Source organism: Protomyctophum bolini (genome assembly GCF_963924005.1).
Source record: "Protomyctophum bolini genome assembly, chromosome: 14".
Classification (NCBI taxonomy): Eukaryota; Metazoa; Chordata; class Actinopteri; order Myctophiformes; family Myctophidae; genus Protomyctophum; species Protomyctophum bolini.
Window position 1 is genome coordinate 34,558,745 of NC_137875.1, and position 23,274 is coordinate 34,582,018.

Below are 23,274 nucleotides of genomic sequence, written 5' to 3' on the forward strand. Positions count from 1 at the left end.
ATTTTGTGATTTGTTAGACGACATCCAGTTTGTCAACAGCCTGATGTTTGCCAAAATTCTACCTGCTGAATGATAATAACAGCATCTTGACATGAGCAGATACAAGCTGGCTAACAGATGTTGCTTCCAGACAAATCTTCAAAATCTACACAGACAGAATAGATTTTCAACATCATTCCATATGTCAAACACACTTGCAATTAATTTCTTTATTTTGTTGATTTGTTTCACGCTTGAACTTGATTTGTTCACTCAATTCACTCTGCCTCTCCCTTCATCCCCCGTAGACATTTGAAGACTTTAAGAATGACAAGCAGGCTCTGGAATATCAGCAGAGAATAGTAGACATTTTACTACAGGTAAGACCCAATATTTGGGTTGCTCACCTAGACTGTATGGTGTGATGTACTGCACAATATTCACTTGATGGCCGTATCCTTTGAATGGCACTATTTTTGCTTGTTTGTTTTGTAAATATGAACAAGGATATTTGCTGGAATATCTAATCCATTATATCTCCTATATCGACCCATGTTTGAGTCGCAGAGCACTTTTGAAAAACTATTTTTCATCAATTAAATGTGTCATATTTCATGAATGAAAGAAAATGATTTACAAAAATACATTTGTATAAAAGTTTAAGAAGTAGTGAAACTAGCAGATCTACGCGACGTGCTGTGAGCTTGTATATCTGCCATTTTCACTAGTTTTGGTCCTGGGCAAATTTGGTTCTTGGGCTAAAATGTTGTAGAATCACTGTGTTATATCACCCTTGGTCTTTTGGAAATGTGTGTATTGTATTTACTGTATGCCCCTCCCTCTCCAAGGTTCAGGTTAACTAATATGTGCCTTTATCTTGTATTCTTACCCAGGTGATGGTGGACAACTCTGACTTCACCCCCTCCCAGGTGGGCGGGCTTTTTACCTTCCTGGCCCGTCAGATGGCCAAGCCAGACAACACACTGTTTGTCAACAGGAAACTCTTTGACCAGGTAACAGTGTCATTAGTTTTAAAATGGACTTTACTCGTGTTCTTTACTTTGCTCTTGTGACTGATCACAAGAGCCATGATTGACATTTTGCCAGAGGGCTAATATCTCTGTCTGTCAGTCTGTCCCGGGCGTAACTTTGGAAGTCGTCTCATATTTGACCTGTGTGTCTGTCTACTGTCTCATATGAGAGTGTGTGTGGTGCAGAAAAAAAACAAAGGTCTGTATTTGTCTGAACTCGGGTCTGAGGAGGACGCACCGATTCTCTGTGTTTTCGGGAGATGGTATTTCAAGGCATTTTTAAATGATGGCATACGAGTATTCCACGTGCACTTCCACTCAGCCCCCCTTCTGATTGGTGGTTTAGGTTCTGGAGTTCCTTTGTAGTCCTGATGATGACTCGAGACACACTGAGAGACAGCAGGTTGGTGAAGAACACGCACACCTGCACCAGATGACGTCTGATCTCTGAAGATGATTGGCTAAGTTAGGTAATGTGATCTTTGATGTGATTGGCTAGGTGCTGCTGGAGCTTCTTCAAGTTGGGGGCGCCGTCCAATTTGATGAAGGAAGGCTATTGGTTCTGGCAGAGAAGGCAGAATTGTGAGTAGATCATGTAACGGACACAACCCATTGGAAAGACCTGTCTTGCTCTTTTACTGTGTACTGTAATGTGTTCATTTGTGGATCAGTATTGTACACAGTACTGTTTAAAGTGAGCTTTACTCTCCCTCTAGCTACCAGATATGTGAGTTCCTCTATGAGAAGAAACATCTGTTTGACAAGATCATTGACTGCTACCTCAGAGACCCTCTCAGAAAGGTGACCTCTCCAACACACACACGCGCACGCACACACACAGGCGCACGCACGCAGGCACACGCACGCACGTGCACACACACTCACGCGCGCACATGCTTGTGCACACACACAAACACGCTCGTTCGCACACACACACACACACACACACACACACACACACACACAGTGGTTCAGTATTCAAAGTCCCTACGTGTCTCCGAGTGAGCCGAGAGTTCTGAATCCTCTGTAGTGCGTATCGTAATTATTTTTGCATTAATCGTCATAATCTTTTCCACGTTGAAAAATGTTCATACATTTTCCAGAAATAGCTGGTCTACAAGCTTACAACTCATCACAAAGTGAAAGTACAAAATTAACATTATTATATCTGCCTTGTGCGATCTTTGATTATAAAGCCTAAAAGGCCAAACAGAATTATGTTCCAATGTTCAAATGCCAAAAATAATGATTTAGTGGCACCAGAAAACCGTGCTATGCCTATGCCTATAGGGACCGGCTATAGAAGATAGTGACATGGGACCTGAATACACTGGATCTGGGAATTGACAACAATACAAGGACTAATCTGGCAAGGGGGAGACGCAAATTGTTTTTAATTGTGTGTGTGTGTGTGTGTGTGTGTGTGTGTGTGTGTGTGTGTGTGTGTGTGTGTGTGTGTGTGTGTGTGCGTGTGCGTGTGCGTGCCAGGATGAGATCTTCAGCTATATTCACAACCTGCTGTCCATGCCTGGATACAGCACAGAGGAGAAGAATACTGTCTGGGTTAAAGCCCTGCAACACATACAGGTCGGTGAACACACACACATACACACACACACACACACACACACACACACACACATCACACCACACACACATCACACACACATAATACAACTTTCATAAAAGGCTTATGAACTAATTCAAAGTTGGATTTTGTACAATACTGCATGTAACTGCAAGGCTCTGTCTATAAATATATGTACTCCATGAGCATTTTTTTTTAATCTGAACCGCTTTGGTTCAGATCAACTCTTTGAAGAAGAAAGAATGCGCTGCGACTTCAAAGGGAGGTCGAACAGTTGATCACAGCCCACAGCAAGTGTCACAGCCAACGGAAGAGGAGATTCATTAGAGAACAATATACGTGTGTGTATCATAATAAGAATACTGTACGCATTCAAAGTGCTTTAACCCACTGAACCCACGTATCAACATACGTTTTTAAAAAAAGGGCATTTTGTTGCTTTTTGTGTTTTATTTAGTGTGTCTTGAGTGTACAGGGTTTTGATGAGGTCAGATCAACATATGGAATGTCAGAACAGGTCAGCACCGTGGGGATGGCAGTGGGGGCAGCGTCTTTGGAGTGTACAGGGTTTGATGAGGGCCCAGGCTGCCGGGCGTGGCTGCACTAATAACTTTGGGGCGAGCCCGTCTAGAGTTGGAATGGACAGGTATCAGTCAAAAGGGAGCCAGCGAAGAGGAAGGACAGGTGGGGGGGGATCAACATATAGAAGGTCAGAACAGGTCAGCTCCATCTATGGAGATCTGAGGTTTGAGGTTTGAGGTCAGATGTAGAGTTGCTGGCCGGCTCCATATATGAATGGTGATGATCCAGTCTTCCACATGTATGGTATTGGCTACCCAGGGTTTGATGACGTCAGTGTCGTGATCTTCATATTTGGAGACGGCCATAATATACAGTATGGTTGCGTGACGTGTCACATGGCGTGACCATATATGGAGGTGTGACCGACCGAACGACTGACGGGAAATGCTGGTTTTCATAGTAAACTGCGACCTACAGTCGCAACACGCACGCACGCACGCACGCACGCACACACGCACACACACACACACACACACACACACACACACACATGTCACACACACACTTTATTTTTTCATCATTTCAGGAGTTGGTGACCCTTGACCCAAGCAAGTCAGCTGACCTCGTGGCGTGTCATTTCCCTGAGGAAGTGCGACCAATCATCTCCCAGCTACAGGTGAGGTTATGGAGAAGTCTACTTGTTATTACTTTTCTGTCAAATTACATTATCAACAGTTGAGCTTTATTCGTCTTAATGTGGCTGTGTATATTGAAGAACCACAGCAGAGAGGGAAAGAATCAGATAATTCAGGTTTTGGTATACTTTCAATGTTTCCATTAATTCACATTATATTACATTCACAATAGGTATAGGGTAAGTGTAATCAGTAGGTGACAATATTTCTGCCAATCTGGAAAAAGTACCCATGTATCAGTTTCATTTTTATAGTGTTCCAGTAACAATTGTGTCATTTCTTTCTGTCATCAATTCCAATTTATGGAGCACCATGTTCGCATTGCAGAAGGTATACAACATTAACATCGTCACTTCCAATTTCACTTGTTTAATCTGTCTGAGTTGAGTTCTCTATCCTGATTGGATAAAATTGGTATCCTGACCTGAAAATTCATTTCATACTTCATACTATCAGAACATACTGTTTAATACTCAGATTAACCAAATAAAATCACTTACCCTACCTTTAACATTGTCGCACAGACACACAATCCAAAAATAAGAGGTCATCTTTTGCCATTTCAGATGGTCAGTGCCAGGTGTCGATGCCGTTTTTGACACATCCAATTGACACCTTGTGTGGCTGCAGATGTTTTTTTTTTTTAAATAACGTTTTGATGTGTCAGACGCTTGCTGTGTGTCAGGAACTGAACACAAAAGGTTGACCTGAATTATTTTCAGCGCTGGTAGGCTCGTAACATTTCAGAGAGAAGACAATGTAATGGAGGAAGTGGCATTTGATAAAAAGGTTAAGTGAAGTTAATATAATAGAGCGCCGTCTGACGTCACTGTCAGTAGAGGGCGCCGGTCCACAGGTTTGTGTACTTTTTTTTTTCATTGAAATCCCCAGATCTCTTCAAATAAGAACTGTGTTTGAAAAATAAACCGATCATCCCGGCCTTTTCACTCATATGGATATGAAGCATCGACTGAAGGTGGAAATGTACAAATATACCACAGTAACACAATAAGCGCTAGAAACGAGTCAAACAACCCAGAGACTACATTTCTGCGTATGCGGGGTGGCTGCAGCTGCCCGTCGCACAAAATGAAAGACATGTTTTTTTTTAAATATTTAATGTTTTGTGGTTTGTACGAGTCGAGTCACCGCCAGCTGAGCTTACGTCAACGAGGAATCTCAGGAACGCAATGTGTTGACAGCTGGGCGTGACGTATATTAGCAGCGACATTGCTTTCATATGTAGTTTCAGGGCTTTTGCGGCCAAATTAATTCCATTTTCTCCAGAAATTGGCCGTATCAAATATGAATGCACATCATTAACGATGCACAGCCACCCCCCTGACAGAAAGGCTGGGATGATCGGTTTATTTTTCAAACACAGTTCTTATATGAAAATCCCCCTATGGGGATTTCAATGCAAATAAAAAAATACATGAACCTGTGTACTGGCGCCCTCTACTGAAAGTGACGTCAGACTTCGGTGCTCTATATATATATAAATTTTGCATCTCCATCTGGACTGTCACCCACAAAGCCAATGGTCCTGCAACCCATTTCATAAATAAACCAAGATACTTGCAATCATCTCTCACTCAATTTCCTGTCTCTCTACACGGTCTGGTCTGAGTAAAAAGCAAAACATTAAATGAAACAAGAAGGAAATAAAGAACATGCTCACGGACATGAAATGCAAAATCTAATTTGTTGGTCGCTGCAGACTTGATAGGAGAAGCATAATCTAATCCTTAACCCATTAAAACCGAGAAAGTATCTGTCATTTTAGATTTTTCCGTTGGCTATTCAAAAATAGCAGAGATACAAGCTTGTATTGTGTACTATTTTTGAACATTTTAGAAACATCTTTAAAGTGTGAGAAGAACTGCTGACTTTGAAAGCTTTTGTAGAATCTGCCTCAGGTCTTAATCTGGGTTAATATTAGATTCCAGGAACACTAGGTTACAAAATGGATTATAGAAATCTCTATATTTAAAGATGTTGTGTGTTTCTCCCATTCTGTGTAATCAATGTCCTGATACTTTCTGAGGACAGTGTGATTGGTGCTAATTGGAAACAAGTTCCCAGATCTCTTGAGGAGTGAGGTATGCATGTGTGTGTTTCCATGCATCCATCCAAATGTCCAACAACTCATTGAACTGATGAGATTTATTCATTTTCTATGTGTTAATTATATCCAACATTAACATTTGGGTGTGAATGCCCTCACTATTGGGAGATGACTGGTCTATTTATTTATATTTAATTATTTTTCGGCACTGGTAACACTGTTCCCATTTTTTTTGGCAATCGTCGTCGTATTGTGGTGCTTGTCTCTCGCTCCAACAACCATTCTGCAGTTAGTTGCTCAAGGTGCCAGACAAGCTAATACACAACAATCGTCGTTCTTTGTTTGTATGGGCAGGGGCTAATTGGGCTGCTAGAAATGATCTGCTGTGACATGCTTACCAGGGATCAGATGATTACTGCAGCGCAATAGTGAACAAAGATTGTTTCTCCGTTAGTTAACCTGAGATCAGATTAAAAAAATGTCTTCTACATCCTGACAGTTTTCTGAAAAAGCTATGTTTCTATGTTAGTCGTTCTTCGATAAAAAAAAAAGCAGACCTACAAGCTCGTAGCGCGCCACTCGGTGGCGCCCTATGAGCTTGTAGATCTGCTATTTTTCAATAGCTAAAGCATAACATAGTGCTAACATCAAAAGGGGTTCCCGCCCAAAATGGGTTAAAGTGAAAAAGAGTGCATGCATGCACACACAGAAACGCATCCAACCTTTGCGGACTCAACCGTGTGACTGCGTGATCATAGATGACTTTTATTCATCGAGGACGAGGTGAAAACATGCGATTTAATTGTCATTCCATTGCGCGAGGGTGCGCTAGGACGTACACAGACGTCGAAGGCACTAATTTTTTCTAATCCTTATGACGGCCTCATGCGTCCTATGAACTGAAACGGTTAAGTGATGTTTATGCAATCCAGTGTTTCATGTTGTTTCATGTAACTTACTCTAACATAGAGTAGGCACATGAGCTTGAATGTCCCTTAAATAGAAAGTCAGGAAATTATGCTTAGAGAGTCACCTAATTAAATTCTGAGGAGCTGGAGGATTCATCCATTTGATTTGGTTACAATTTTCGGAGCTGCATGAAAACAAACAGCGAATGTCATGACGTATCTGTCGGTCGACTTAATCGGCTTATTATAATGGACATCAACGTGCCTGCCTCAGAGAAAAGCAAAAAGGACCCCAAACTCTGAACTCCTATGATCTTTGCGAGCGAAGAACCAGCCATCGTGTGTGTGTGGATTGATCTTATCACCCTCAGAAATCTAATTGGATCAGAGTGATTTGAATTTATTGTCAGAGCTTTTGCTAGCATTACACATCTGTAGTTGAGAATGCATTTGTGAACATTTACACAAGTGTAAATGTAATATTAGTGTTTCATATATGCACTGGGAACTTTATATTTCAATGGGAAATTGTTGTTATATTTAATGAGGTCATTTAAACTAAAGGACAACCCCTGCCAACTGCTCTTCAAATCATCTAAATAAAAATAACCATTTGGTTTCAATTAAACTGTCAACATTGAGTAACAGTAACCTTTGCTGTACAGTACTTTCTCATATTGTTTCTGCTTGATTGTAAATGACTACCACTGGGTCTACACTACAGGGCTCTGAAAGGTGCTTAGAAGTCTGTCCCTTCAAACTTTCTTTTCCAAGTTGGAAATGTTCAACAGGCCGTGGATTCATTATCCTCTGACAGAAGATACTTCATTTGGTAGATCTGTGTTCTCTCTTACGCACCGTAAAATGCTGATTTGTTGGAGCGTGTCAAGATTGAGCTGGTCACGGTGCCTTGGTGGAAAAGCTCAGCTGATGTCCACTGACTTGTCTGTCTATATTAAGGCCATCAGTCAAATGGTAATTCAGTGCTTGTTACATTTAATCTCATGTGTTTTCTACTTTTCTTTCTCTCCCTCTCCCTCCATCCAGAATGACCACTTGGTTTTCCAGTTCCTCGGTTGCCTTCTGGAAACAAGGTACGTGTGTGTGCACGCGCCTCTGGTTGTGATCAGTCCACTGACCCACGACTCCCAGTGTATCTTTAGCTAAAGGAAAACACTATAGCCTTGTTCAAAATCTAAACCAGGAAAGAGGAGTAGTGCTGTTTTTTTGGGGTTATTGTTGTTTTGCTTTCTTTATGAGTAATTGTCTTGTAATGTTGATTGTTGTTTTTTTGTATATTTGTATTGTCATTTGTGTGGGGGAAAAAGGAAAATCAATAAATACATTGTTGAAAAAAAAAGAGAAAAAAATATCTAAACCAGGGCTGTCCTCAACTAAATATGAATTGTCATAGGAACTAATTAAGATTTATTGAACAGATATCTACAATTGTGTTTGCTGAATGCAATCACACAGAGACAAGCCTTCTGAGGTTGGCAAGGTTGAAAACTAAACTTTCTGATGCTTATTTCACAATGGCTACCGGCATTTGAAAGTTATAGACTGGCACAATTGGGTTACATTAAGATTTAACAAGATGTGCGTGGAAAAAAATATTGGGAAGTACAAAAGAACAATGCACCAACATACTGTAGTTCAGGGGTATCTCTCTCTTTCATTTGCAATACAATGACACTCATTTTGGCCATTTGGCCATTACCTCTGGAACGAAAGCTCCATTTTGCTCAGTTCAAAGCTTGTTGGATGTGTGATTTTGAGGATATTAAGCACATTGATTGGTGTCCTCCAGTGAAGGCAGTCATCCAGGGGCCATCCTGACTCTGGAGCCCGATCTCCATGAGCTGCATGTGGGATTACTCTGTCGCTTCGCCCCCCTGCAGCTTCTGGACTTCCTCCAAAGCTCTCAGCAGTACAGACTGGAGGAGACCTTACAGGTATAGAGAGAGAGAGCGAGTGTGTGTGTGTGTGTGTGTGTGTGTGTGTGTGTGTGTGTGTGTGTGTGCGTGTGTGTGCGTGTGTGTGTGCGTGTGCGTGCGCGACTGCGCGTGCATGCGTAAAATCCATCAAAGCACTTAATCCTTGAAGCAGACTGTTTGGGTTGACCAATCCGGTAAGCCAATGCATAAAATCCCCATAACACCTCCTCCTCAGACCGGCGGTCAGACCGATACAGATGTTTGTGTTTTTTCTGATTCTCTGAAACCGTTGGTCTGATTGAAATGCCATGATTTGGCGGATTACACCTCCGGGGATCTTATGAGACGCGCACGTGCTAGGTTTGAGACCATTGTTCCGACGCTGTCCGAGTTATGCCTGTGAGAGACAGAGATTTAGTAGAGGGATGTCTTTGTATTGTGCTATTCCTACCCCACATACTACACACATACTACATACTGTGACAGTAGACTATAGGGAGGACATGAAAAATGTCAGTGAAATGAATGCTAGCCCCTGCCACTCTCAGAGCCCATGTTTGTAGGATTCATTTGGCTTTATCTTGTGACATTTTGGTCACGTGTGTCATATCGGCAAATGTGTCATATCGGGATACATACTGAATAACACATACTGCATATAAACATTGTCCCGGTATAGAGGGTATGCGTGTGACAACATCATCATACCCGGAAGTTATGCGGGAACGCCCACTGAGTTGCAAAAAACTACTTTCTGGCCTTGACAGCCCATACATCCAAACAGAAACGTCCTATTTGATTGCATTAAACGCCATTAAGTAAGGGATAATGTATGGCTGGGTGGTCATTGTTGATAGATAAATCACCGACAGGGTGATTAATCTAACAATGACCACCCAGCCATACATTATCCCGCTTATTACATGGCTACTTAATACAAAATGTATAAATTGACCCAAAAGTGTTTCCTTGCTTATAATGAAAGTATTCCAAGTTGGCTCCTTGGAGCGCAACGAGTCGCCTCGGAAACAAGGAAGTGAGTGTTGATCAAATGGAATAAATGGAACAAGCAGACTCAGTTGACCAGTAAATTCATATTAGTGAGGTTCACATGAACAGGGTTCTTCTGTAATTCCTCCAGAGTAAAAGTCCAGTCACTCTTGGTCAGGGGTGTCAAACTCATTTTAGGTCACTGGGCCTGATTGGGTCAAATGCAACTTCATGAGGGATGGATCAGTTGTGCATGCATGCTCTCACAGCTTTTGTTGTTTTTATTTTATTTTATCTGCTCTTGTGTGTCTCAGTCTCTGTATAACTACAAATTGTGTTTAATTTAATTTCTTATGAAGATGATTGCTTACACCACAGGGGTTCCCAAACTTTTCAGGCTGTGCCCCCCAAAAACATTCACATTTGAATAATGTGAAAATAATTAAGCTAATCATCTCCACTTTGGGGACCGCTGGCCTACAGTGCCAAGCATTATTTTATGATTGTATTAACTTACAGTCGTACGCTACAAGAACTTTGTAATGAGAGATTTTCCATGAACCATTCAAATCCATTTGATATTGGGTGACACAAAAGTAAAACTAATGGAATAAATTGTAAATGTATGTACACAACTGCACCAAAATGTTACTGCAGTAGCCAGACCAACCGTCAACGTCAGACAATGAACACCACCTCGACATTTGTATTGTAGTGATCACATTTACACTACAGTAATGGAATAGTCAGAACATTCCCATGAATCACAATGTTATGACATTCAGTATTTCGTAATGCATTTGGCTTACATGTCGAAGTCAGAGTCTAGTCAGCATCTTCTAACTAATCACCTACAGTACAGTCTCTATCTCTCTCTGTCTGTCTGTCTGTCTGTCTCCCCCTCTTTCTCTCTGTGTGTCTGTCCTTACTTCTGGACATGTGTCCTCCCCATAGATAACGCAGCAGCATCACCACAGTGAGGCTACAGCCTATCTGCTGGAGCGGAAAGGTGATGCACACGGAGCCTTCACTGTACTGCTCAAGGTAGAGAGAACAACACACACACACACACACACACACACACTGTACTGTGCTGTACACATTTTACTTTCATTTCCAAATCATGTCCCTCCTCTCTCTCTCTCTCTCTCTCTCTCTCTCCAGACACTGAATGAGAAGCTGACTCTGCTCACGGCTGAGAGCCAGGGAGGAGAAGACGGAGGCGAGGGCATGAGAGAAGAGGAGGAGGAGGAGGAAGAGGAGGAGGAGAGGAAGAGTGAGTCATCTTTGTCAAGAGTAGAGGACTCACTGAATGACATCATCGCCCTGTGCCTTCGAAGTTCCCAGAATCTCAACCAGCAACAGAGAGAGGTAAAGAACATTGTGTGCGTGTGTGCGTGTCAGGTTGACTGAGTAAGGCAGAAAGAGTAATGTAGTGTACTACTCACAGAATGATGACACAGATGCCTGGAGGTGCAAAAAGCCATCTAAATCTGTGTCAGTCTTTCAATCCCAACGGCACGTCAGAAACTCACAGTGGGGAAGCGGCTGTTCCTGAATGAGTACCATCAAGATGCCCTCAAGCACGCGTATATCTTTTCTACGTCCGAGCATAGACATGGTAACGCTCCGCCTGCCTCTGATTGGCCTCAAGCACAAGTCACTTAACCCCCGACCTGGCCGCTGCTGTGCACTTGCTCAGAGGTTGAAAAAGGCAGCAGGAGGTTGCTTTATTAAAAACGAGTGCTTCCAAACTCCAATACTTAGGAAAAAAATCACCTGCAAATAATGTCTTGACAGGAAGTAGCACATAACAAGTCTACAGCTTAGAGTATATATTAATAGAGACGGCACCCGGAGGAAACCCTGGACATAGTGACCGAATTTGTCATTGCAGCGTTGGTCCGTTGACTATCATTGCGCACGTTCATGTTATTGCGCCCATGACACGTGAACGAATGTTTCATACTGTACGTGAACGCGTGCAAACGGCGCAATGATAGTCAACGGCCAGCGCGTTCATGTTATTGGGGCAATCCATCCCAGAATGCACTCTGTTCCTACTCTCCTCTCCTCTTTCTCCTCCATTCTCCTCTCCTGTCCTGTCCTCCACACCTCTCCTCTGGGCAGGTTCTCTGGTTTCCTCTGTTAGAGGCCATGATGGATCCTCAGAAACTACTAAAGGGACCAAATGCCAAACAAACATCAGAAGGTAAATGCAAGGACTTTCTCACACACACACACACACACACACACACTATCTTGCGGCCCTGTGTTGGACTTTTTTATGTTATGTGTAAATGTCTAATACAAAATATATATGTATTTTTTTACATTTTAATTAATAGCCTAAATGACAAATATTTAGTAAACGATTAGTATAGGGGCAGCGCCGCTTAAACCATTATATAATATATATACAGGGCTGCACACAACGTTTTTGGTCTAGTACTCAGAGGAGCACCTGGAGGAGTTACTTGGTGCTCCTAAAATGCGGCGACCCGTCTCGCCGGATGGATAAAAGAGGGATGCATGAATAACTTATAGCAAAACGATATTTATTGGATAAGTGGGGACTGGGGAGTCAATGGAGAGTATTGCAACTCTAGATTAATCCCATTATTTAAAAAAGCTATAGGTCCATGTGTATTCCTGCCCTATATGCATATTCTAATACAAACTTCTTAATACTTCCTAAGTTCCTAAGGATAATATGAGCATCAAAGCAATATTTAGATACTTTAAAAAATATATATATACTAGCTCACAACGTGTTGCAGAGGCGATACGTTGTGAGCTTGCAGATCAGCTATTTGTTTAACATACGACACGTCGTACGGCGAAGCATACGTCAGGCTTCCCTTTTGTTTTTAGCCGAGGCGATGTACACAGTCGACACAGAGTCAGACAGTCAGACACACATGGCTCCTCGGTGCAAAATAAACAGTGTACACTACCCGACTTTACGATAATAAGGGACAGTATGTCGGGACACGGTGTTGTCATGTTGATAAGCTTCATGTTGTGCAGCAGCAGTGCCAGTCCGCAATGCTTTGCACTCCTCCCACTCCACTATGTCGGAACTAAAACCTGTACCGTGGCCGGTGACTAGGCTGTGAGAGACGGCATCGCACACGAGCAACTTGCTCCTGCACCCGGAAAACAAACACAAGCACAGCGGCGAATGGGAAGAGTGCAAAGCATGCCCTTTTACAACTTTTACTTTAGTAAAAGTTCGCTCCACATCTGAAACGGAGAAGCCGAACCATTTGTGTCAGGTTTTCTCTATCCTCGTGTCCTCCCAGCAGTGAGCAGCATGGAATCCTCCCTCGTTTGAGTAAGGACGCGCTGTGATTAGCCACAATGGCCAGTGCACTTGTGCAAGACGTTGTGATTGGCCAGTAGTAGCTACTTTGAGTGGCTCTCGCCACAGAATTTACTAGTGTTCTGGCCATAATAATGCTGTTGGTACGCAGAAGCGCTTCCCGGCGCTTGATTGACAGCGCATAATGAATGTTGACGACGCATGAGCACTGGCACACCGCTTATGTGCAGCCCTGTATATATATATATATATATATATATATAACCGCTAATAGACTAGTTGACTATTCGTGCACATCCTTATGCTTTTCTATCACACACAGTATGATCTAAATGTGCTTACGCAGCTAAAGATGTGGCCACTTATGGTATGTTCCTACCAAACTATCACATTTTTGAGACATAGCTTATGCTCAAACAAACCATCTCTTTAGCTGGAGCAGCACTCCAAATCGCCAAACAGAAATGCTACAAAGGCACCCAATATGTTTATAAGTTACAAACAGTAACAGTTAGTTGCAAACAATGGAAGTGAATGGAGTTCTCCAGTGTGGCACGATGCTAAGTGTGTGTGTGTGTGTGTGTGTGTGTGTGTGTGTGTGTGTGTGTGTGTGTGTGTGTGTGTGTGTGTGTGTGTGTGTGTGTGTGTGTGTGTGTGTGTGTGTGTGTGTGTGTGTGTGTGTGTGTGTGTGTGTGTGTGTGTGTGTGTGTGTGTGTGTGTGTGTGTCAGCTTTGAAGGAGTTGACTATGAAGGTTCTCAACAGTATGAGCAGCTTCATCCCTCTCCCTGCTATCATCCAGCGAATATTGCAGGTAATGCAAGTGTATGTGTGTGTTGCACGTGGGTTTTTGTGCACATAATGTACAGTTCTTACATGTGTCCTGGAGTCAACGTGCGTGGGCGTTTGTGTTTGCTGGTGTGTGCTTCCTTGATTACCCTGCCCCCTCCATGTGCCTCTGTATCTCTGCCTCTCCGAACGTGTGCACATTATTATTCATTAATTATGTCTTCCGTACAAAGTAAGGACATATACTGTACACAGTACACACACATTTCTCACTTCTCACTTAAAGCCCTACAGGGTTCAGAGAGAGTTGGTGAGTTAGACTTAGACACGTGAATGCACTTCTAAATTCGCGTAAAAAAGAGTAATAAATAGCATCACAAGACAGCCATCTGGGGGGGGGGGGGGGGGGGGGGGTGAGAAAGCATAGATGGGAGAGGAGAGTTTATGTTAGGGCAAGGCAAGATGACGAGAAGTGAGGCCCTTCTCCAAACCAGTCCCTCCATTTTACTATAACTAGAGTGGCACTGACCTACTTGGAACGATGCAAGTTTGAAATTAATGCCCCACCCATATATTATGTCTGTGTCCCTTTTATGCCCATATATGGAGTTCTTTGTCAGGCATGCCTAAAAATGGAGTCTATGCAGATGTCAGAGCAGGCCAGCTCCATATATGGACACTGGGCAGGGACCCTGTCCAGAGCCCGGGAAGAGTCTTTTTTGGGGCGGTTCTGGACAACCGTGGGTCTGACCGACTCGACACCGGGCACTGCACACCCTGGGGTGGAACGTGTGTGTCAAATTTCAATTCGGTGGGGCGAACGGTTCTCGAGTTACGTGGATTACAGACGTACGTACAGACGTACGCACACACACACACACACACACACACACACACACACACAAAACATGCCCTCAGTGATATTAGTCTGGCCATGCCAGACTAGAGTTGTGTGACTTGGGAAGTTTATTTTAATCAGCCACATTGACAGGCAAAGCAGTTTTGTTATCATGGCTTTAGTAACACTGTTTGCAGCAATCTGAACAAGCTGAGTAGCTAAATAATCTGGGATGTACACTACTGGTATATAAGTGATTCTGAGGCATATAGATGCACTTCATTCCATAATAATATTTAGGGTTGTGTGGCCTTCTATGCTCTATTTCCATGGTAACATTTGACATATTAAAACACTGAGTGCCATCTGGTGGACAAAAGTGGTGGTGCTTGGGTGCCGGGTGTTTTCAGGCTATTCCACTATGACTCGCGTCCGGTTTTGGCTTCCATCTTGAATGCTAAAGTATTAGCGTTAATGCTACTGAGCTAAAATAAGGCCAATCCTTGCTCTAGAAAACGCCAATGTTCCCATCGCGCTCACCGGATAATCAGAAAATACCCCCGAACATCGCCGTTCTGGTCAACACCACGGACAGCGCATTAGTTATAGAGAAAAAAGCTTGCAAAGCCTAAAACAGAAGCTAACGGCTATTGAGAAACAAAAGCAGTGCGGGGCTGCGGGCGGGGCCCTGGCAACCGTCCATAGCAACCAAAAATGAAACGCAGCGAGGCAATGTTATAGCTATCAAACGATACGGCACTCACTCAGGGAGCAATTAGGGGTTGCTCAGGGACACACATTGCTGGCCCGGAATCGAACCTGGGACAACCAGTGCCTCTGGCTACCCAGGCTGGCTCACTAACCACTCAGCTGGGTCAGGACTTCATTAAACACATGACATACAGTACTGACTGCATAAAACGATATGTTTTAACATTGCTCAATATAGGAAATGGGGATACGCACTTGCCAAAAAATCTTGTAAAAATAGGTAAATAGGTTTTCAATGTAATGAGTCCTGGGATGCAGGGATGGTCTTTTAGATGAGTCCCAGGGACATTTGATGAGTCCCACTTCAGCAACGTTAAGAGTCATATTTTGTCATTTTTACAAATTGCAGCATTTAAAACTACCATGTCATTTCATATTGTTATAATGTGGTTATATTCATGTAGAAAACAGAAGAAATTATTATTATAACTAAAGCTAGTGTGTGTATTATTTACTGTACATGCCGAATACAGTAGTGCATCCCGGCGTGGATGCAGAGGTCCTTGTTTTATTGCGTCCCTCAACTATAAACTGCGTTTTGGGATGCAAAATGCACCCTATTTTTATATCTGTAAACGTGCAGTAGTCTAATTGAAAGTTTAAATGCTTTTAAATGCACATATCAACGGGACGTTTCCAGCTAATTAAACCACAGAAACAAATTGTGTACTTTCACAACCACATGTACATTTATTTAGCTACACAGTTTAAGATACTACCTTCTACTATACCTTCTATTGCATTTCATTTGGAAATACCTTGGAGATAGAGAACTGAAATATGTTTGTGTATTTTGACCTCTCCTTATAAAGATGAAAGATTTATTACCTTTATTCCATATACTGCATATCATTAGATATGATTTGTATGATTATCATTATCTATTACTTAGTTATTATCAATTATAATACTATAAATGAATGTAATGTATACATTTGTATGTATGTTTTAATCCGTCTTTCAACTTGTTTGTGTTTGGTATGCGTGTTTCTCAGGACCCAGTATATGGAAAAGGGAAGCTGGCAGAAATCCAAGGCCTCATCTTGGGCATGCTGGAGACTTTTAACTACGAACAGGTATCCAACTGTGTGCGCGCGTGTGTGTGTGTGTGTGTGTGTGTGTGTGTGTGTGTGTGTCTTACTACTTACACTGTGTGTGTGTTAAGCTAAAGGCTAGCATGCATTATTTAGCTTGCCCATGCTGTAGCACTCCCGAAGCATATCATTAGCTGCTAATTGCTTCATACACGCATTCAATTATATATGATTCCATTGGACTCATGGTTCTACGCCGCTTATGAACTTTGCATAACCATTTTAAGTTTGAAAAGGGGAAAAGACTCTTTTAAATGGTTCTGTCTTAAGTCCAAGGGCTGTTGAGATTTGCCATCTTCATTTGAGAATTGAACGCACTTTCCTACAGCCAGCAGAAAGAAATCGTTTTCCCCACCCAACGCTAGTGTTCACATTTATACTGTATGAGTTTAATGTACATTTCCTTCCTCATTCTACTAGCAGTCCTATTAAAGAAAATGCTTTCCCCACCCAACGCTAGTGTTCACATTTATACTGTCTGAGTTTAAATGTAACAACTGTATTCCAGTGTGACATCACATGTTTGAGTTTTACACCCAGACCAGCAGAGAGAGAGAGAAAGAGAGAGAGAAAGAGCGGATATAGTATAGAGAGGCAGGACCATGGGCAAAGAGGGGAGACACACATGACTTGAAGCTGGGGGTCAGATTCGAACTGACGTCATCGCAACTCAAAAGCATGTTGTCAGCTCAATAATAATGAAAATGAAAATCTGTTTATCTTGGCCGTGACCTTTCCACCAGCTTTTGTGCAAATCCATTCATAACAGACAGATGCAGACAGACAGACAGACAGACAGACAGACATCAAATCCTTGGCTGGGCTAGCAACACTAAAAAACATTTAAAACGGAACTAAATGTTTCATTTTGAGGTGAAAGTAAAGGAGTAAGACCGAAAGAAACAAAGGATATATTATTGCACAGAGAGAAAGGAGAAGGAGAAACTAATAGAATTTTTATTTATTTCACATTTTCTCACTGGAGAAAAATACTCTAAGCCTCTGTAAGATACCTTCATCCTGATTAAAATCATGGGGGTGGGTCATGGAGAGAGAGAGAGAGAGAGGTGAAGGTGGAGAGAAAAAAAAGGTTGAGGAGAGATAAGTAGGGAGGACTGGAGGCAAAGAAGATCAGAGACCTGTAGAAGCATGTGCTCACACACACACACACACACACATGCACGCACGCACGCGCACACACACACACACACACACACACACACACACACACACACACACACACACACACACACACACACACACACACAGTGTCAGCCAAGGTGACTGATGTGGCGTAACTTTGACAACTGTATCCGTGTAATGCTTCATTTATGCTTTGTTGTATGGCGGTGGCGCTCACCAGAAATAGCAGATCTGCAAGCTCACATCACACAACAACGCCCCATCAGTTCCTCTCCACGTGCCACATCAAATGTTATATTTCACACCATTTCATCACTCTTTATTGGAAAGGCGAGAGGACGCCAGGCTCTGGTGTGTGGTTTCTGTAGGAGTGCAACACCGTTGCGCTAATGATAGCAGCAGCTATGGGTAGCGGAGCGCACTTGTTTTTCGTGGGTGTGCCACTTAACCCATTAAAACCGGGAATGCATCTGCCATTTTAGATTTGAGTGAAAATTATGTCATGCTTTGGCTATACTAAATATAGCACATATGCAAGCTCATAGTGCTCCACTTTGTGCCATGCTACAAGCTTGTAGATCTGCTATATTTTTGAAAAATAGTGAACATTTGATATATATATTCTCTTCTCCTGAGTTGGAGAGGGCCCTGGCCGTCAAAGTGTTTTAAACTGAACATTTTTACTCAAATCTTTGCTTCTGGTGGTCCCTGGACCAACATACATATCATTGTGGGGGTCATTGACATGAAAGGGTTTTGTCAGAAATCTGTAGGGATCTGTACATTAGAATTAGGCCCCAGGTCTTAATGGATTAAAAGGAAAACTGTCTCCTCATGCATTATTCCTTTGATCTCGGACACTCTCTCCCTGAAACGGGTCTGCTCTCCCAAACACCAAGCGGCGCTTTCCAGATCAGCTCCATAGACACACCATTGATTTGAAAAGCACCTACAGTTGATTAGAGATTAGAGATTATTTTATTGATTTATTTGTTTTTTTGTGGCGCTAGCCCCTCCTATGCCCAACTTGGTGTGTTTGTGTGTACCCCATAGCGATGATCATTGGCTGAGCAATGTGTGTATCCCATAGCGATGACTTGATTGGCTGAGCAATGTGTGTATCCCATAGCGATGATTTGATTGGCCTGCCCAGGGCAAGACCTCATTTGAAAAGGACCCCCAGTTTGACAGGCAGATGCTACTGACCCCCATTTAAAGCCATTTATATCTGGGACCCCCCCCCCCACGCGGGCCGCTAATTGGGGAACCCACTGTACAAAGTGAATCAAATGGCCCCGTACATACTGTAAGGGTCAACATCCACAGTGTTTATTTACAGACTAAATGCTCGGCGGCACCGAATGGCGGCTCGTGTGGGACAACCAAGGCATGGGTGTGTTTTCAACTAATAATAACACATTCATGAACCTTTTTGGCCACAACGAGTAGTGTAAAAGCTCCGTTCAGGGGCAATTCTACAAAATAGACCCCATGGCATTGGCAAGTCATTTGGGATCGATATCAATATAAGTAGGACAATTTGCTATTTTATGTAGTCTGAAGTTGTCCTTTAACTACCGTACTACAACTTTGAGAGTGTACAAATTGAACCAAACTGAACCGTACTCTCTCTGCGTTACAGACCTGTAAGGGTTGTTCATACTGTAAAGCCCTATTCATTCACCTTATCACCAGAACGGTGGTTTTGATGGCGCCGCTCATAGTCCATCACCGTACTCGTATCTCCTACCCTCCATGGCCAACACTTCCTCAAATTCCGTCCATTGTTTTCCCTCTGTTTTCTCTCTACTGCCTATCTGCCTATATTCTATTCCTTTCTGGTCCTTTTCTGTTCCTTTCCTATTCTATTTCTGTCGCTGTCTCTATTATTTCATTCCTTTGTTCTCTCGTTCTCCCGCAGCTGTTTCGGGAGTTTGTTTGTTTTTATGCCGGGAGCTCAGCTCACAAAACCACCACGGAGCAAAGCCAGGCAGTGCTGTGTGTGTGTGTGTGTGTGTGTGTGTGTGTGTGTGTGTGTGTGTGTGTGTGTGTGTGTGTGTGTGTGTGTGTGTGTGTGTGTAGTCATAATTATGGTGGATGATTATGAGATTATTTTAGAAAGCAATATAGGTAATATCACTATGTTGTATATATTTTTTCTATACAGTACATTTACTATATAGGCGGGTAAATATATGACCACCTTTCCCTAAAAAAATTGCAACAAAAGGTTTCTCAACTGATTTATGTAGTATTAGGTGTCTTTAATAACATACTAAAAGTTTACCAAAGTTTGACCACCCGAAAGGTGTCATCTTCAAGATGGCGTCCAAGATGGCCTAAAAACCATTAAAATAGCCTAACTCCTTCATTATTCATCCTAGACAAGTACTTTTTGTGTCTAACCCTATGTTTTTGGGGTATATGAGTCCATTGAACTTGTCCAAATTGCAGAGATACAATTAGATAATTGTGAAATCCAATATTGTGTTTGTGACTGTTAAAACCCTCTGAAATAGTCACCAGTTTCAAGTTAACTAAACTAAATATTTAATAAATATCTAAATATTTATATATATTTTTGGAATAAGGTTTCAAGATATCCTCAAAACACACCAAGTTGATAGACAATAGCCTATAGCAATAGCAATATTGAAATATTTGGATCTGTGGATAAAATTAGGCTCAAACTAAATAATTCATCTTTGACTATACACCCACCCAGAACTAATTTATTGCATTATTTACTCTTAGTGCAGAGTAGTCAGAACCTAAGTCTCTACCGGGTGCAGATCGAGGGGAGTATGATAGGTGAGGTGGGGTTGGGTGAGGAGGTAAAGGGGGGTCCGGACTAGGGTTGGGATTTGCCCTTTTTTCTGACATATATTATGCTTATATTATAACTAACCTAACCAAGTACTTAATAAACACAAATTAAATTATTGTATTTGCACTTTACAATTATGAGTTGGCACTATTATTTAAACTTCACCGCCACCAGCTAGCCACCACGACAATATAATTGTTGCAATTTATACTGTATATTAAATCTTTAATGTTCAGATTAATTTAATATTATTTTGTATTGTACTGTAGGCTATGATCCTGTGCTTTTTTCTGCAAACTGTTTATAAAGTAATCAATGTATGTAGGTATATATGCACCTAAAGGCTGGGCTCTCAACAGTTGCGCGATTAATTTAGAGCCAAATAAAAAGCAATTGAGTTGCTTCTAAGTTGTAAAAATAAGTGCAGACAAATTGATTTTTATTTAATTCATGGCTCTATAGTTAACGTGATTCAGACAGAAAGACTTCGAGTCATAATAAAAAGCTCTGTAGAAGTTAGTACCGGTAGTTATTTTCTAATGTTATTCGTGTAGGCGTATTGATTTTGAGATGTTTCCTCAATGTGGACGTGGTGCAACTGGTGCAAGTTGCAACAACCTTTGCAGGAAACTATGGCATTGCATTTATTGCACTTTGCGTGCTCAGCCTCAAGAGTAATTTCCCTCTCTGTTAACCACACTCGCAAAGTGCAATAAATGTGATGTTTCCTGCAAAGGTTGATGCAACTTGCACCAGTTGCACCACGTCCACATTGAGGAAACATCTCAAAATCAATACGCCTACATGAGTCACAAGATTAATGTACTCACTCATGCATGCATGCACAGACACAGCGGAGCTAAATGACGACTGATGAGAACTGTTTGGGGAACCGTTAATAAAAAAACTATGGAACCGGCTCCGGATCCGCAATGTTGGAACTGGGTCTGAAATGGACCCGGTTCTGAATCCCAACCCTAGTCCGGACTAGAGTTTAGTGCGCCTAGAGTTTCCCTCAAGTGGGTACAGGGGAGTATGGGGAGTCGGGGTCACTGGATTTCTCCCTGGGGACTTGGAGCACAGAAGAGCAAAGTTAAGAAGACCCTCATGGTCTTCTCCTCTCTGCATGTCCGAGGTGGCTCATACATGTCCCATTAAAGCTATGGGGCACTTGAGAGCCCAGGACGAGTGCTCATTAGGCAGTTAAAGAGATTGGGGCTTGTCTGTCCCTGTGGTGTTAGTTCTAAGACCTCCATGTTGTGCATTGCAATAGCCACGTTCCAATATTCAAGTATACATTCTTCATGTCCTCCACTCCCGCCTTAGCCCTGGCGTCGAGCGAGGAGGGGGGAATAGACCTGCATGATTTTGAAGTGACAGCAATCATGACGTGTCACACGGCTGGATTGTTGGACCATTCCGGAGCTCCGAGGATTGTCATGTAGAGGAGGAGAAATGATACGCCACACAATTCAACAAAGACAGTTCTGCAAACGATACATGAAAGATCTTTGCCAGATCTCACTCCAAGTGGCTTAGGGAGCCTGCACTCTCCTCGTTCTCAACTCCTCAAATGCAAACAATTTCTAAGTCACGGCATGCCGGGGGAACGGAGTGTGGAGGAGGTAGAAACTAAGGAATTGGGGTTTAGCTTAGGCTGGGAGGAGTGTTCCTATATGTCGCCTGGCTCACTAGTCCCACTGGTCCCATGTGGACCATGCTGGCTCTTACTCCCGAGATAGGACCTCTTGAGTTGACATAGGTAGTGAGGACAGTCTCCACTGATGGTGGTTATAAGACCTCCACATGTTGCAAGACTGTCATGCAGTCGTGTTCCTAAATGTATGTATGCTGGTCCCAAATGGACCTCCTGCTGGCTCCTAGGCCTGAGCTATAGGCCGCTAGAGTGGGCATTGGTATACAGAAGGGTCAGACCCACATAGTGGTGGTTATAAGACCTCCACGTGGTGTATGATTGTTTGTCAGGCAGACAGGGGTGTCCCTATGTCGGACTGGCTCACAGGAGAGTCGGTGTGTGGTTGGTGGCTGACCATTAATATTACTGGGGCCCCCAGTGACTGATCATTATGGCACAGAATATCCTCTCCCCTCTCCTCTAGAACAGCTACTGTAGTACGAAAATGCAAAAAGTGCAAAAAACACGAAATGAGGGGCGCCCACTGTATTTATATTGGCCACATGGCATCCTACGTTGTCATTTAGTGTGCCCTAAACAAACATTAAAGTCCATAGTCTTGGCTGCCATATGACTTAAAAAGCCATGCATTGGAAGGCAGCAATGCTTGTTTGTTGGATAGCAGCAGGGCTACAGCGTGGAGGGAGGTTAGATTGGGATTCTATGGGGAGACCAAGACTGGAGCCCAGGGCTCAAGGTTATTGCCAGCAGTACCAAACACAAAGTAAATGTGAAATTAATTTTACACACACAAATACTACAGTCTCGGGAATAAGAAGATGTCTGTGACAAGCATAACTGAACCCTATTCATGCCACACTCCACCACCTGCCTATATACCAAGATACATGTGTGATAGCTCTGGACTGACTTGCACACCCTCTAGTCTCTAGGCCCATGAGGGGCCATTTCTCTCCAATATATCCCCACTGAGGAGTCCATATTCCCCATAGACCAGACAAGTGGCCAATTGGTCCTACTGAGTGTGTTTGGTGCAAAGACACTCAGCATTGTGAGCTTTTATAGATCACCTATTTTCACAATGTTTGTCCCGGCCCACAGTTTGGGAACCACT

The 23,274-nt window shown here is 42.6% G+C and overlaps 1 protein-coding gene across 3 annotated transcripts in view; it reads left to right on the forward strand.

The window, feature by feature from the left end:
• Positions 1–23,274, forward strand: part of vps8 (VPS8 subunit of CORVET complex) — an 80,007-nt gene that overhangs the window by 41,355 nt on the left and 15,378 nt on the right. For all 3 annotated transcript variants that reach the window (XR_013965313.1, XM_080782544.1, XM_080782545.1), the window contains exons 27-40: positions 288–359; positions 873–992; positions 1,357–1,413; positions 1,510–1,592; positions 1,727–1,811; positions 2,499–2,597; positions 3,707–3,796; positions 7,839–7,885; positions 8,602–8,746; positions 10,673–10,762; positions 10,883–11,089; positions 11,849–11,930; positions 13,773–13,855; positions 16,435–16,515. Coding sequence is in view for 2 of the 3 variants with exons in the window: in XM_080782544.1 (XP_080638670.1) it covers positions 288–359; positions 873–992; positions 1,357–1,413; positions 1,510–1,592; positions 1,727–1,811; positions 2,499–2,597; positions 3,707–3,796; positions 7,839–7,885; positions 8,602–8,746; positions 10,673–10,762; positions 10,883–11,089; positions 11,849–11,930; positions 13,773–13,855; positions 16,435–16,515 (1,341 nt within the window). In the remaining variant the exon portion in view is untranslated. The remainder of the gene's footprint in view (positions 1–287; positions 360–872; positions 993–1,356; positions 1,414–1,509; positions 1,593–1,726; positions 1,812–2,498; positions 2,598–3,706; positions 3,797–7,838; positions 7,886–8,601; positions 8,747–10,672; positions 10,763–10,882; positions 11,090–11,848; positions 11,931–13,772; positions 13,856–16,434; positions 16,516–23,274) is intronic.